This window comes from Serinus canaria, chromosome 1 (assembly GCF_022539315.1).
Source record: "Serinus canaria isolate serCan28SL12 chromosome 1, serCan2020, whole genome shotgun sequence".
Taxonomy (NCBI): Eukaryota; Metazoa; Chordata; class Aves; order Passeriformes; family Fringillidae; genus Serinus; species Serinus canaria.
In genome coordinates this window covers 109,153,081-109,169,546 of record NC_066313.1, presented here as the reverse complement: position 1 = coordinate 109,169,546, position 16,466 = coordinate 109,153,081, and the positions used below count along the sequence as shown (strand labels likewise).

Below are 16,466 nucleotides of genomic sequence, written 5' to 3'. Positions count from 1 at the left end.
TCTTGGTTCCAGGTTGGGAAGGGCAGGGAAATTTTCAAGCAATATCTCAAATCCACGAGACTGAGCCTTCATCAGCTTTTCTGCTCGCAGAACCTTTTTTCTTTTTCTGTTATTTACTGGCTTCCAAAGTTTGATGAAAGATCTTTGTGGGCAGATAATTCAATGCAAAGTGGATGATGCCCTTCAGTGTTTCTTAAAATCAAACACTTTCATGAGTTGATATTCCAGGAAACTACCAATTATCATTTTGATCCCTTTAGGATTAAACTCTAGGAGGATTAACTAGGATAGCAAGATAAGAAAACAAATCCAAAGAAAGCACACTTCACAGAAGATTTAAAGCCTTCCACAAATCTGCACTTGGTAAGTTCAATGCAGTGCTGAATCAGACATGGCAGAACCCCATGCAACCCACCCGTGTATGTGAGATCTTAATCTTCATTTTACAGCCCCAAACCAGACTGTTACCATCTGCAGCATCTGAGCCAAGTAATTTCAAGCTGATTTATTACATTTCTAACTCTGAACATCCATCATTCTGCAAACAGCCTAAAGGGAGATGCCCTATACCTTTGCTTACACTTTTTACAGTGGTCTCCCTCTAAAGCTGTCTGCCAATCATAGTATTTAAATCCTATGAAGTTTACTTCATGTTTTCTGTAATTTGAAGTCCACACTGCATTTTGTTAACACACTGGGTTCCCAGATGAGGTGCAATAACTTTAGTATGGAAAAAGGTGATACCACACCAGCACTTCTCATTTGCTGTTCCTTTGAATAGCCTCACTTAACTGGCTCTGTTTCTGACATCATAGAAATGAATGCTATTATTTTCTAAATACATTATAAATTCTGCCAGTATCCAGCACCAAGTGTTTGTATTTACCCCTGAGATAAGCCAGCTGTACTTAGAAGCTCCAGCCAACCCTAGGGTTGTGAGGGGGTGTGATGCTGCTCACAACAGAGCAGCAGCTCATTTTAGCCTCTTCAGCACACAACTGGGTACCACAGACAACAGCAATTTATTTCCCTTCTCAGGGCTTTTCTAAAAACAATAGCCCAGTTTCTAGCATGCCTGACAGCAACAGATCAGCTTGACTTGCAGTTAAGAGTGAAGCTGAATACAAATTTTGAAAGCAGAATCCGTTACATGCTACAGAATTTCAGTTTTCTTTTATTACAATAGAGAGAGGTGAGAAATAACAATAAAACTGGAACTTTGGGGTGCTTGGGGTGCATTCTGACACAGAAGAGTTATGAAAAAGGCAACAGAGTTCTCTTCACAGTACAGTAATTCTTAAGGATGGACCAAAAGGATTATTTACCTCTGCAATGAACAGAGGTAAATAATCAAGGAATGAGAATATTTTACCCCATCTAGACAGCAAATACACAACATAACCACAGACCATTTTGGAAACCCATTATCAATAAAGTTCTGCTCAAAGAAATTAGGCCAGCCCTATCTCTACCAGACCACCCGAGGTTTTATTTGGGTATCTAAAACCCAACAGGTTTTCCCAAGTTGGATTTTAGTTGGGTTAATTCGAATTCCCGAAAAGGATTTTGTCAGAGGAACTCAGGCAGAAGTTTGGTTTTTTTTCAGTCAAGCCCATCTCCAACAACTCTTGCAGCATAAAAATATAGGAAAGACGTAAGCATTTGGTGTCGTAGAGCTCTTCTATGCTTCGTACTCAAATATTTTAAGATCCTCGAGCAGTTCTTTGGCGAGCGCCTGCAGCTCCGCGTTGCGGCTCTGGGACAGGGCCACGATGCGCTGGAAGGGCAGCGTCTCGCGCACCTCGGCGCCCGCCTGCGCCAGCACCTCCGGCTCCAGGAGCACCGACTGCAGCAGCCGCAGGGCGTGCAGGCACACCTCGGTGTCCGGGTCTGAAAGCAGGGGAGAAAAGCATCCAGGGCTTGTTAGTGTCAGGACCCAGGAGATTCCTCTCTCAGAATCTCTGCTTGTCAGAGACTCTGAGATACGTACAAGCCTCTTTTTTTCAGCCCGGTCTTCGAAGAAGGAGTCAGGATTCTTTTGTTCTCATTCTCAAGGTTGTTTATTATTTTTCATCTATAACATTCTTTCTCCAACCCGCCGCAGGTCTGTCTGGCAGGCCGGGTTGAGGCACACTGCCAGTCTCAGTGTTGTCTTTTTATACTAAAAACTACATGGACATTATTTATCATAACTTCCCAATACCTGTCATCTATGTTAGACAGAGAGCTTCTACTCTAATCTAAAAGTGGCAACATCACAGCAGAAGATGGAGGCCAAGAAGAAGAAGAAGAAGGAGAAAGACTGGACTGAAAGTCTAGATTCTTCCATCTTGCCTCCTGAACTTCTATTCTAAAAACTCCACAAATCTGTTTTTCACCCTGTGACTACTAACTAGTATTCTACTTAAACTCTCTTGACTTGTAATTCTTCATGTAAAGGTTGGTAATTGTTTTTTCTAAGGGCTAAATCAAAGGCACAGGGGTCTTGGGCTCTGTGCCAAGGTCTCTGAGCCCCCTGGGCAGGGGCTCGAGCCCTCCAGGGCAGCCAGAGGAATTCCCTGGGTTCCAACATTCCTCTGGCTGCCCTGGGTGATTCGAGACCATGGCAGGGGGCTCAGAGACCTTGGCAGGAGTCAAAAACACCTGTGCCTTTGATTTTAGACCATAGAAAAAATTACCAACTTTGTGTGAAGATTTATAAGCCACAAGAGTTTGAGTAGAATGATAGTTAATTTGTCACAGGGTGAAAAAGTAGAATTTTGGGGTTTTAGAATAGGGGTTCAAGAGACAAGATGGAGGAATCTGGGCGTGTCCTGTCCTTCTTCTTGTCCTCCATTTTCTGCTGGGATGGTGACACTTTTTGATTAGTTTAGAGTAAAGACAAACTATCTAACATAAGTGATAGGTATTAGAAAATTATTTTAAATAAAGTACACATAATTCATAGTATAAAAAGTTAATGCCACCCCAAGAACAGTCACTGTACCACAACTTGACCTGCTGGACAAACCTCAGCAGGTAAAAAAAATAAACAACCCTAAAAAGCAAAACTGGCAAATCTCAACTTCTTTGGTGGTGGGGCTAAGAAAAAAAAGACTTTCTAATACCTCAAAAGTCATCTCAACCACAAAAACCCAAGAGTTAGAAGTGGGTCTGAAAGGATCCACCAGGCAGATAGGGAATAATTGAAGTGTTGTAATTCCCAGGTGCTGTTTGCTGCTGGCTGGCTGGCTGGCTCTAGGAGGTACCTGAAAACCACATTTTTGTCCTCCCTCAGCAGCTTCTGACCAGCAGTGTTTGTGAGGGAGAGATAATCAGGAAGCTTTCTCTTGTTTTTCAGATGTTGAAACTGCTGTAAAGCAGGGAATTTATCAACCTGAATTTATCCAGCACCCAGGATGTACTGTTGGATGCAATCCAATTTAAAAGCAGAACAAACTGTATCCCATGATTATTCAGACTTAAAAAAACAAACAGACTAACAATCTGCAGTAAATCATCAGGCTTTTCTTTAATTTCTTTTTATATGAGCCTTTGGATTTCCTCAAAGCTCAATAAAATATTAATCTTAATAAAACTTTCTAGCAACCACGTATCAACCTTTCAAGTGTTTAATTCAGTCTGCACAAAATTGAAATGGGTATTGAAGCACTGCTGCTCAGGAATGTGCCAGGGAAATGCAGCAAAGACCTTTGACTGACTTAAGCTAGGAAGACATGTAATAACTTCACTGCTAAGAACACAGGATGCATTTTTAATCACTGAAACATTAGGAGCATTACATTTTAATCATTTGCAATGGCCCATTTGCATTTAGTGGTTTGCAGCTTTATCAAAAGCATGTGGTAGAAAGACTTCCCTATTCTGCATATTCCAAATGAAAACATCTAATATATTTTTACAGCTGAAGCAGTTATTTTTCCCACGTGCCATGCATTTTTTATGTGTTTTTCATTAGCATACCTAGTCTTCAGCAAGATTTTGATAAAGGATTGTGCAGAAAGGTTGACAAAATTAATTCAGATCACTTTGAGCACAAAATCACCAGAGAGACCAAAATCTCACTGAAGGAGCATAAAACCAGTGCAGTGATGAACCAGAGTGCACTGAATTTGGAAGAGGTATTTGGTGGGGCTGAGGCAAGTTCTTTCCTTTCCTGGCTTATTTCACACGTTAACACTGGTGACCTGAAAAAGGACTGAGGAGAATTATTCATTAAAGCATAAGGGTTGAAAGCACCCAGGGGGGCAGAGAACAGGATGTGATGGACACTGAAGAAGACTGGATTTCAGCATGAAACTCACTGCTGAGATGGGGATTTTTAAGTAATTCCCAACAGCACAAGGCTGAAGAATAATATTAAAGATTGTGACATCTGATCTACATCCAAAAGCCAGGCACTCTCTCTCTCTTCTCCCATCTTCCATCATAAATGGAAATAATCAAATGCTAACCTCTTAAGAAAGGAGTTCTTTCTCCTGGAAAACCAGCAGAGTGGGGTATAATCTGAGGACACAGATATTGTCCAACCCCAAAATATAACGTGCATTTTCTCCTTTTCTGTGCAATGAGAATCCCAGCTGTTGGGCATGCTGGACAATTTTAAACATGTCAGATCACTAAAGGCCCTGTGATTAGCGCAGCAGACCCATGCCACAGCCACTCTTATTGCTGACACCCTGGCTGAAGGCTCTAAGGAGTCTCTTTCCATCATCACCTCCAGCAGTACCTGCAGGTGCAACTTTCTGAGTGATGAGCACTCGTAACTCTTGGGGAAATGCTGCAGCTCAGCCTCACAGACAGCAAGACCTGATGTCCAATTTCCTGGCCGGCAACACTTCAATGAATCCTTTTGAAAAAACCTAGGTACAACTTTTGGTTTTTAGACTTATTCTGACCTAATCAAAATATGACTAAAAGCCTTGAATTTGTCTTCCCTTGCCTTCCATTTTTACCTCCATGATTTCCACACTGTGTATTTTTTAATGCCTATTTTTTTGCCTGATACAATGTTCAAACTCTGCACAGATCACCTCCCCCTTTTTCTGTTCTTAGTATTATTCTACATTTATTCATTGGAAATAGCAGCCACAAACTACAGCCCAAATAGATAAGAAGAAAGAAGCTTTGGGGAGTGAAATCTATGTAGTTCATTTACAATCTTCCTCTGTGTGACATTATTCCTCCTTGTAATAAAGCCACTAATACTTTTAATGGCTTGCAGTACTGCTGGGAAGCTTCATATATCTAAGATGAAAAGAGCTTTGTTATTAATACTGTTACAGGAATCAATATTAATATTATCTGCAAGTGTTTAAAGGCTGTAGAAATTAAAGAATCGATCAGGGGAGATGCCTTAGCAGGGGAGCCAAGAAAATGAGGATCTGTCGGAGATCAGGAAATTATTTCCAGCTTGACAAACAAGAATGTTTTCCAGTAAGAGCAGAGAGGTTCTAGGAAGAATCCCCAGCAGCAGCCAGGGAAGCTCAACAGCTTGACTCACTCAAATGAAGAACAGATTAGGCACGTGGGCATCCAGAAAAGGAAGGAAATGATCCTGCACCAGAAGATGACTTAATACACATTTAACCTCAGATTGCCATTGTTTTGAATGTATTCTGAGATGTTCTGAGTTAAATAAATACATATGCCTTAAAATACACTCCCTGAGGATTACAGTGGTTTTGAGAATACTACTTATTGAGGATAATCATGCTTCCTAAGAGGATTTTAAAAAAATACCAGAGAAATCATTCCCTTGTCTCCAATATCATTAGGGACGTTTTCTAAAAGCCCTGTCTACAAAGCACTCTGAGAAATGTAAGGAATCTTCATTATTCAGCATTATATTTATGTCAACAGCTTCCAGATTTAGTCATTTCTACACTAGCTGCGTAACATTTTGTTTGTACAAGATCAAAAAAAAATCCTGTAGCTGTAATCAAATCAGTGCATCACATCCTCCCAACCACCAGCACACACATCTCCAACGACAATTTCAAAACTATCACCATTATTTCTGGAGAAGAGGGGGACAAATCAAGCTGCTTGCCTCAGCCAGGATCACAAACCATAAGGTGCTGATGTAATTTTACCAAGGTGTTGAAACTGCTGGAGCTGGCTGACGTCCTGCAAGCTGCCAGCTCAGTTTGATGTCACTGGATTTCAGTCACTGACAAAAGGCAGCTGATAACGTGGATGGATTTTAGTCACATATGTCATTAGCACCAGGCTCTCAGATGAACTGTCCCCTACAGCAGTGTTTAAGTAATTGCATTACATCAATGCTGAACAGCTTATCCACAATTGGCTCAGAGTTGTGTGAACTCAGTTTACACGTGGCCATACCATCCCCATGCCACCTGAATGCAAGATTTATTGCCAGCACCCTGTTTACAGCTGTGCCTGTGTACAAGAGCACAGAAGTTCTCAAGGCCAAGTGCAAGGTCCTGCACATGGGTCGGGGCAATTCCAAGCACAAGCACGGGCTGGGGGATTGAGAGCAGCCCTGAGGACAGGGAATCAGGGGTATTGCTGGATATGAGCTGGCCATGTGCACTGACAGCCCAGAAAGCCAAAATTGTCCTGGGCTGCATCCAAAGCACTGTGGGCAGCAGGGGAGGGGGGAATTCTGCTGGTCTGCCCTGCTCAGGTGAGACCCCACCTGCAGAGCTGCCTCCAGCCCTGAGCTCCCAATATAAGGAAGATGTGGATCTGTTGGAGTGAGTCCAGAGGACGGACATAAGGATGGTTAGAGGGCTGGGGCACCTCTGCTATGGAGACAGGCTGAGAGAGTTGGGGTTGTTCAGCCTGAAGAAGGCTTTGGAGACACCTTAGAGCCTCTTCCAGTGCCCAAAGGAGCTACAAGAGAGCTGCAGAGAGACTTTGTACAAGGGAATGGAGTGACAGGACAAGGGGCAATGGCTTTAAAATGCAAGAGGGGAGGGTTAGATTAAATATTATAAAGAAATTCCTCACTATGTGTGTGATAAGGCACTGGAAGAGGTTGGCCAGAGAACCTGTGGATACCTTATCCCAGCTGGAAGTGTTCAAATTCAGGTTGGCTGGATTTCTGAGCAACTTGGTCTAGTGGAAAGATGTCCCTGCCCACAGCAAGGGGCTTGGAAGGAGATGCTCTTTAGGATCCCTTCCACTTTAAACCATTCTATGACTTTACAAATTCAAAAGCTTCCCACCACTACCGTAGATAGGATTCAATTCAATTCCTGTCTGATTCCAGCAGGAAGGAGCAATCTGCCTCTCAGCCTTTCCTTGTACTGAGCCTGTCAGACTCTCTGTGTTCACAGCACATCCAACAGAGACTGCCACAGCCATGGCTTCCCCTGAGTAAGATCTCTTTGCGTTGCCAGTGCTGGCAGGGCTGAGGCAGCATCTGCAGCAGCAGTTTTCCAGACATTTCTATACTGTTGATAGGTCTCAGGAGACAAGAAATGTTGTGCTAAAGATGCTCTGAGGGGAAGGAGCAGGGAGAACACCAAAGCAGAAAAAAAGGCTAAGCTTTGCTGCTGCAATTCTTACAGATACAAATGCACTTCCTCTCTGCAAAATGTTTGCCCCAGCTCCTGTTACACCTGGGTTTCTATCAGTCTCCCCCCTGGCTGGGTGGCTGCTCCCACATGGAGTTCAGCTAAGGAGAATTCCCCACTCTCCTACAGAGACATGTTTGTCATGCTTTTATCAGAGAAATCCATTATAGAGAGTCCTAGGATCCAACCTGAAGCAGCAATTCAGTCCCAGTTTGCCTGGCCTCTACTCAGGGGATGAGAATGAACAGGAGGTTGCACAGAGCCCTGTACCTGGTGGGTGACACTGCTCCTCACAGAACATCAACTTGCATGAATTGTTAGGCAGGGCAAGGACCCTGTCAAGAAGCTCCTGCTCAGATGGCAAGGACAGCCCATCTGGGCAAGCAGGTGAGTATGGAAAAGGGCAAGCATTCCATGAGACTTGCCCTGGCCACTCTTCCAGCCTCCCAGATAACTGAGGCTCAGGGAATGAGCTGACATCCCTGTATTTACCCAAGTGGATGTGCTCTTAAAGGGCAATCCTCTCCTTAAGATTAATTTTGTCATCTGAAGAACAGCATGAAGATGAACCAGGGGCAGTTTAGGTTGGATATCAGAAGGTTTTTCAGCCAGAGGGTGGATGGGCACTAGAATAAGCTCCACCGGGAAGTTGTCACAGCCCCAAGCCTGCCAGAGTTCAAGGAGCATTTGGACAACATTCTCAGGCACATGGTGGGATTCTTGAGATGTTTTGTGGGGTCAGGAGTTGGATTCAGTGATCCTGACAGGTCCTTTCCAACTCACCATATTCAATGATTCTATGACAAGAGGATGAAATTGTTGAGCACTTGAAAGACTGGGTTTGATTTATGAACCAAAATTTGTTTTAATGCAGACATCAGTTTATAAATATTATGGTTCTGTTTGTCCAGATGTTTTTTAAATAACATGCTGCCATGCAAATAACCTGAAATTTCAAAAGCCCTCACAACCATAACAAATTCAGACAGAAAACCTTCAGAATTAGTAATGAAAAGCAAATATTGAGGATGCAGGCAGCAGAGTGAGAATGTGCTTCATACAAGCATTTCTAATAGAGACCATCATTTGCAAAGAATTTGGATAAACAAGGTTGGATTTCCACATGGAACTGTGGTGGAGGAAACTGAAGGGCAAGATCTAAAATTAGTCCTATTTCCCGCTTTGTGTTTTGTTTAATGACATACCTGGAGCAATTTCCCAGCTATGGACAAGAAATGTCACTGACAAAGTGTCTCTGATTTCCATGCTTTCTCAAATATCCAAAGAGACAAATTTTTTAAACTGCCTGAATTCAAAGAAAAGTGGAAAAAAAACCAAGATAAAGACACACAGTGTTAAAAAAACCCAACAAACCAAAAAACCTCAACCAAACAGAAAGCAGAGAAGAGCCTAGACTCCTTTTCTCCAGCACTCAGTTGCTGACAGATGTTCTGCATGATCAAAATTGAAAAACATTAAATTTAGTCTTTATTATTAATACCTGAGGTGATCGTTATTTCTTATTCTTCAAGAGACCCTTTGCAGAGTAATGTTCCAATCCACTTCTTTGGGAGTTACAGAATTGAGGTCTTATTGCATCTTTAGATGGAAAACACCAGAAAAAAAAAAATACTGACAAATCTCAGGTGGATTTCTACCCAATATGACACAGGCTTCTTTTTCTGTGGCTGAGGACAGGGCTTCTTTAAATCTGAAAGTTATGTGAAACCCTCAGCCAGGACACCAACACAAGGACAGCAGCTGATGGAGGAAACTAAAGCTGCCTATTTTGTCCAAGATGGAACAGCTGCTCTGCAAATGGTGCTCCACAAGAGGAGAACTCTACTGATCCCACAAGCTGCTCCATGGACAGAAATCTGAGTCATCATTCATGTGCTTTATGCTGGTGCCAGGCTGGGAAGGTGTAGGCAGGCACAGCTGATACCTACACAGAGGATTCAGTGATTGGTGTTGGTTATTAAAAGGTGTCCATCTTTTAGAAAGTTTTAAAAAGGCAGGAAAAAAAAGGAAGAAAAAGCCCACTTCATGAAGTGATACAACTACAGAGACATGCATTATCTTCAAAAAATGTGTCAAACATTTGGTTTTCTCCTATGATCAGGGCAGCCTCCAGAAAGAGCTATTAAGAATTCTTGTTAGTGAACATGAAGTCACACCAGTTCATCCAAGTTTCCCAAAGACAGCAGGACAGTTTGCTGTTAACATTCTCACTCCACTAGGAACCTTTATTAGATTTTTTCCCTTCTTTCTCTTCCAAGTGGTGTATTCAACATCGAGGCACATTTCTGTCTCTTTAAAAATGCTGTGAGACAACTTGAATCAAATCCCTCTTTGTCTGAGATACAACAAAGGGAAATAAAGAAAATAGAGCGAATTCTTTTCCTCTCTTCATTTAATGGGAAGGACATTCTTCTTGAGGGGACAAGGATAGGCAGAGACTAAGAACTCAGAGAAGGAATTTGAGGGAGTTAGCTGCATACAAGGCAGTGGGAGAAAGATGGGCCTGATGTACAGACTGAGATCATGGACATTTGGAGATTGACAATGGAAAAGCAAACAGGATGATTCTCTGAAAATAAAAAAAAATAAATAAATTCAGAGGGTGATTTCTGGGGCCTCTCTTAGTGGGAATGGTGATAAAAGTGTACAAAACTGAAACGTTGTCATGTCATAAGCCTTAATCAAAACAGGCTTTGAAGAAGCTTCCTGCAGGCAGGCAGCACATCCAGGATACTCTGCCAGCACAGGGTAATGCTCTACTCTCCGGCATGGAAAAACAAGACCTTATACTGTGGCAGCTGCAGGTATTTGTGAGCTGAATCTTGGCTAGCAGAACCTGAAGATGCTGGTCAGGGAAACAGGAGAGGAGCAAGAGTGGGAGGAAGCTGCTGAATTTTCCAAGAGACATTTAAAACTAGATTAAATGCTGGAAAATCCAGAGATCTCACACAAAATGATGGGAACAAGATCAGGTCCGGGATCTGACCTCTCATCTGATACCCAAACCTGGCAGCTCTCTCTTGCCAGAAAGCAGACTTCCTCCAAAGTCAGGAATCTGAATCTGCAGAACTGCTTTGTCTGAGAACCTTCCTCCCTTGCTGTAACTGGAGAAGTTTATTATCAAAAAGTCACAGAATTAGCCATGATCATCCTTCTTTCTACAACCCAGCCATAAGCAATTAGCACTTCCAAATTGCAGAGTAGCCTATTTATTATTTCCATTAGTAGCTGCAAATTAATTAAAAAGGTTTCCTATTTCATCCTCTTACTTGACCTAGGAGCCTTTTTCAAACAACAAACTGCATCAAACTGCATTATTACCTTTTTTGTTTTATCACAACAATTGGAAGGGCATATTTGGAAACGCAGTCAGACAGGATTCTCTGAGGGTGTTTTGGGTTGGTATTTTTTGCTAGAACAGCTTATGTATATATTAGTCAACATAAATTAAAAGGAAAACCTGGACTAAGACATGTAAAATTTCAAAGCACAGCTGAACAAAGGACCATGTATTTGATGTTCTCTGAGAATCCTATTTTTACTAAAATATATTAAAAACCCCTATAGAAATGGTGTTTTCCCTTACAAGGATTACTTAATTTCCTGAGACCTTGGAAGAGAGAGCCTGTGGCATTTCACAGCAGAAAATTATTTGATGAAAAGCTTGAGCAGCTACATTTTCTGTAAAACAGTTAAGGGAACCATGAGCTATACAAATAGCTTTCAGTTTACCAACCCTAACCAAAGCTTTTTCAAAAACTCAGCGTCAAAATGATGTCTGGAAAAAGCAGATGCAATCTCCCTCATTTCAGCTGCTCTAAGTATTTACCAGTCATACTCCAGCAAGGTTTTAGCAGCACAGAGGGATAATTAACCTCCCCAATCCTGTCTGCACACCAAAATCTCCTCATAAATCTTGAGGAAGTGCAGGCAGGGCAGTGTCACAGCTCTGTCCCCCTGCTGTCCCTCACGAGCTGTGCACAGCTGCCAGCCCAGTCCCACGTCAATCCCTGCTGGCTCCTGCTCAGGGATTTGAAGCCTCCCAAAGAGCAGAGCCTTGATGTCACTCATGCACCTGACAGTGACAACACAAGTCCTTGACGTCCTTGGAGTCCTGCACTGGCCAAAGGCACAGCTGGGAACAGCTCTCCAGCCCTGGAGCCCCAAGTCCTATTAGAGCACAAGGCCTCTCTTCAGAAAGAGACACTTTTGCAATGGGTCAGTGAAGGTACAGACCTGGGTTCTTCCCCCAAAATGTGTACATTTTCCTGTGCTAATGGTAGTGAACTGATATGTTTCCCCTTTAAGTTTCCCCTTAAGGTTTATTTTAAAGTTGGTATCAAGAAACAAGTGGCTTTTTTTAAAAACACTTCATCAAATTTCTCCATTCCCTCTTCTCTTCAAATCTACCAGCTTTAAACTTCACATTAATGGAGTATTCCATACAGTGTCAAAAATGTTGTGGGAAATGCACATCTTCTCCCTCCAGCTATCTGCCCTATATGTTTACTTTTCTACTGTCAAAAGCTAATCAGGTTACAGATATAAATTTCTGGTTTGTTATTTGCAACATCTAATGCAAATCTACAAAATCCTGAAAGTCACAGTTTAAAAGGTTCTTAGAGCAACTTACCATTCAACAGCCACCAAAGCAGGGGAATAAAACCTGGACTTTCACTGATGTACTTCAAGCCTTTCAAGTTGATACTCACATTGTAAAGTGACATTAGCATTAGCCTAGAATTGAAAGAAAGGAGATCTGAGGGCCTTTGATTTCTTTGCATGCTTCAGCACCTTTTGCCATTTGTGTCAAGCATCTACCAATGCAGAAGCCTGTGCTAATAATTTATAATTTGGTAACAGAGATAAATCTCAAATTATATATAAGCAATGTTGTGCAAACCTTTGCTTCTACTGTTAAACCACATATTCCAAACATGCAGAAAAGAGCAGGAAGGTCTCAAGGAGGGGCTGGAATGTTCTCTGTTCTGGAGCCAGCTTGGCTACTGCTCTCTCTCATGCCTGAGAGAAACCTGTGTGTCACTGCACTGCCACCATGTCCAAACAAAAGGAAAATTATAATTCCAAATGGACTTCACACCTCACATCCAATTCTCAAACAAGATCTCATGGCTTAAGCTCCTATGCCAGCAGACTTTTGGATGCTCTGTGGACACCTTCAGAAAGCAGAAAAGGTAGTGACCCATTGCAGGCTAAACTGAGTTTTAAGAGGTGCCATTTATGTGCTCTGAGTTTGATTATTAAGGAGGAGAAAGAAGAAGAGCAGATTTATTAAATCTACTGCACTAGTGGCCACTGCCAAGCAGGGAGAGGTGCTCTGGATCTGAAATTGCAGCTGGTAAAGGCCATACATTGCCTTTCATCCAGCCCCTGCAGCTCTGGCCTTCCAGAACAAGCCCTGACAAAAGAGCACAGCACTACCTATAATCACCCAGAATGGAAATGATCAATAAACCATCATCTTATAATGGCAATGTTAACATTTCTTGAGAATGTCTTTTACCCTTAATCTGTTTGACATTTGCAGTTAGAAATAAAGTGACGTAAAAAGGCGCTGCTGTGTTTGTATTTTTATTTCACTTGTTTGCTTTGGGCAGACAAAAGGGACTGGTGGTGGTGATGCAGGGAAATGCTGAGGTTTTTGGAGTGCTGGAACACCCCACAAGCCAATGCAGTGGCATATTAATTTATAACAGCATATTTAATTAAACACACTCACCTAGGCACAACAGAGAAGCATTTCCAGGCCCTTTATAATCACCTTCACCTCCAGTATCAGCACATTTTAGAAAATATTTTTTGCAATAATAATTGCAAAAGTGCTTATTGAAGCAAACCTGACACAAATGATTACTGGATAAACAATACTTACTGGCGTTTTTTTCTAAAATGTGAAGTGAGTCTTGATTATGCATTTCATACTCTTCCTACTTAGACAAGCCAAATTTAATTAACATCTTGTACTACTGTATCAATGCTTTCTTTAAAATCTAGAACTAAATGCTAAATCCCCTTCTTGTCATGTTAATACATGGGATTAGTATATAAAATGTACTATTATGTTTAAATATGTCTCTTTACTGGCTACTTTCAATTGCCACAGAAGAAAAGTTAAATGTTCTTAACCATTTAATTACAGCTACAAACAATTATGTAAATGTTTATTGACTGTGTGACAATTACAAACATTGAACAAACCCTATACCAATGAGAAGAAAACCTGGAGTCTTTCACATCTGCTATTTCAGAAAGGCAAGGACACCCCTGAGATTTCAGTCTCAGCACTCAGGTTGATGCCTGGGATATATTTATTCCATACTCCCAGACTACAGTGGATATCACAGCAGTTTTGGAGTAAGTGACAGGTTCTCCCTGTAATTTTTTTGTTTATATATTCATCCAAATAGAACACAGGATTGCTAGAACAAGAAAAGAGACCCCTCTCTTTATCAGCTTACTTTGATACTGCTGTGTGTAGAACTGGACTCATGGTTTCCCCTGATTTGTCACACAGCAATGAAAAATATTTTTGAAAATAAAAGCTAGAAAATAATCAGAAAACCTCAGAACGAAGCAAAAGACAACCACAGCATTTAAAATTAAAAGCCAATTTTTTTCTTCAACTGGTTGGATTATAAGTTGATGTCCTCCCGTGCAACACCATAGTGATGTTTTCTAAAAACATCTACATTGCATTTCCAGAATAATGAACAGACATTTTCATCTGTGAGGTGCAGTTTTAAAAATGTATCCATCTATATGAATATGTATATAAATGTATGTGTAAACATTATTTATGATGACTGCAGAGTCCATCTCCACCTGACTTTGAAATTGCACTAGAATTTATGGAAACCTTCATATCCTTGTCTCACAGTTGTCTTTCATTTTGTCCTGGTTTATGCTCCCTATTGGAGGAGAAAAGGGAGTTCTGACACATCTGTTTATGAAAATGCTGATTAAGGTTAACCAGCAGCTAAAAAACCTCACATGCAAAGAACAATTTAAAACCAAATCAACCAACCCCTCAAAACCCTTCTTTTCTGGGCTGGGAAACTGTAAAGCTCCCCAAAGGATAAGAAAAAAAATAGTCTTAGTAACAGATTTTTCAAACTGAACAGGGACAAGACACATACAGAGATCATAAAAAAAAAAAAGGACCCTTTTTTGATTATGGACATAAAAGACAATCACAGGGAAACATTTTGCACTAAACCATTTGAACAAATCAGGCTCCCTCATCCTCTGACAAGGCCATGAAGAAATGTCCTTTCTGGCATTTGCTCTAATGTCAGAATACAACTTTTTTTTTTTTTAATCCAATGACAAGTTCAGAGTAAGGAAGAAAAATGTTGGTTCCGTGGGAATCAGAAAATATCATCACTGCACTGCATTCAAGCTATTGTAACACATGCTTAGTATTTCTCACTTATCAACCACCTTGAGCTACCTCTTATCCAAGCTTCCCTCCATTTGTGAGCCTACCAAACTGGCCCCTGTTGAATTCCCTGTGACCTCATGGGATTGTTCTATGCATATTTTACCAGCAGTGCTGTATTGGCAGCCAAGTTTACAGCACTGTGGGGAATTCTTCTGTAAAGCAAGCAGATTTTGAAGTATAATAACAAGCAACCCAAAATATAAACTCAAAAGAAAGGCCCTCAAATCCAATTACATGAATACAATATGAAATGATCAAAAATAGTTTATCTGGACCCATAGACACATATCCACCTGAAATTCAGACTGTGTGTGTAGGAACATCTTCCCTCCTCCTCTCAAAGTCCTCTTTTATTTTTACCCCATTCACAGATTCTAAAACAGCATGGATCCTCTTTCCAGGGTTGTTTTTTGGTTTTGGTTGGTTGGTTTGATTTTTTTTATACACATGAAGGCACAAATTACCTTTTTTTTTCATAAACTGAGATTCTCATACAATTCTTTCAGTTGGGATGTTCTCAAAAAACCACTACCACTGACCTTCAAGCCCAGTGCTTGGGAAACAGAGTAAATAATTGATCTAAAATCATCAAGCCACTATCTACAGCACAGGCCCTTCAGCTTTCCCCTCACCACCCAAGAGTGAGAGGCAAACACCTTCAGAGGGCAACCTGCTCCCCATCACATGAGCAATCACCTGACAGCACCATCTCCTCCCAGGGAGTGTGGGAAGGAGCCCAGGCAGTCAGCAAATGCCTGACATCCCCCTCTCTGACACTGAGGTTAGGCAAGATAAAACCTCTCCAAAGTGAGACTGAGCCTGATTTCATGACTATCACATCCAACCTGCCTAAATGTGTGCCTGGATGTGGTCAAGTTACTGTAGCTGACAGGGCTGCTGTTTGTCAGCTGAGCTGTGACAGCTGCCTGGGGCATGAATTGCTTGTGTGTTTATGAAAAAACCACCACAGTGGCTCAAACTACCTTCATGAACAAACGAACCAGGTGTACAGGACCAGTGCCCACAGTTCAGCAGATGAGCCACTTGTGAAGCCACAGTAATTTCCTCAGCCAAGGCCATATAACCTCAGCTTATAAAGTCTAGGAGAAAAAGGCAAAGACAATTGTTTATTTAATCTCTCCATCAGCTGAAAAGCACTTTTGCAGTAGCTGAACTGTGCAACAGGGCCCTTCCTTCGAAGCTGTATTACAAGGTCACTTTACAGGCATTGCATCCTACAAACTGAAGTGTGTGGTGAGTCTGGCTGCTAAAGAGCCTAAAATGATTTAATTTTTGCCCTTAGCAGCTCCATAACTCACTTTCCTCACTAAGGACATATGACATTTTGCACTTCATATGAGGAGGGAATAAAAATGAGTTCACATTTCCCACATCTTCTCTGTCATTAAAACTTGACCTCACACATTCCTTATTTC

At 41.5% G+C, this 16,466-nt stretch overlaps 1 protein-coding gene across 3 annotated transcripts in view; it reads right to left on the bottom strand.

Annotated features, from left to right (window-relative positions):
• Positions 1 to 1,092: 1,092 nt before the first annotated feature.
• HSF2BP (heat shock transcription factor 2 binding protein) overlaps positions 1,093 to 16,466 on the bottom strand; it is a 32,944-nt gene continuing 17,570 nt past the window's right edge. The window contains exons 7-8 of one of the 3 annotated variants that reach the window (XM_009089588.4): positions 12,202 to 12,305; positions 1,093 to 1,890 (exon numbers count right to left, since the gene is read on the bottom strand). In XM_009089588.4, the coding sequence (XP_009087836.1) occupies positions 1,682 to 1,890; positions 12,202 to 12,305 (313 nt within the window). In that variant the 3' untranslated portion in view covers positions 1,093 to 1,681. The remainder of the gene's footprint in view (positions 1,891 to 12,201; positions 12,306 to 16,466) is intronic. The other 2 variants (XM_018913453.3, XM_018913452.3) reach the window with 2 other exon arrangements.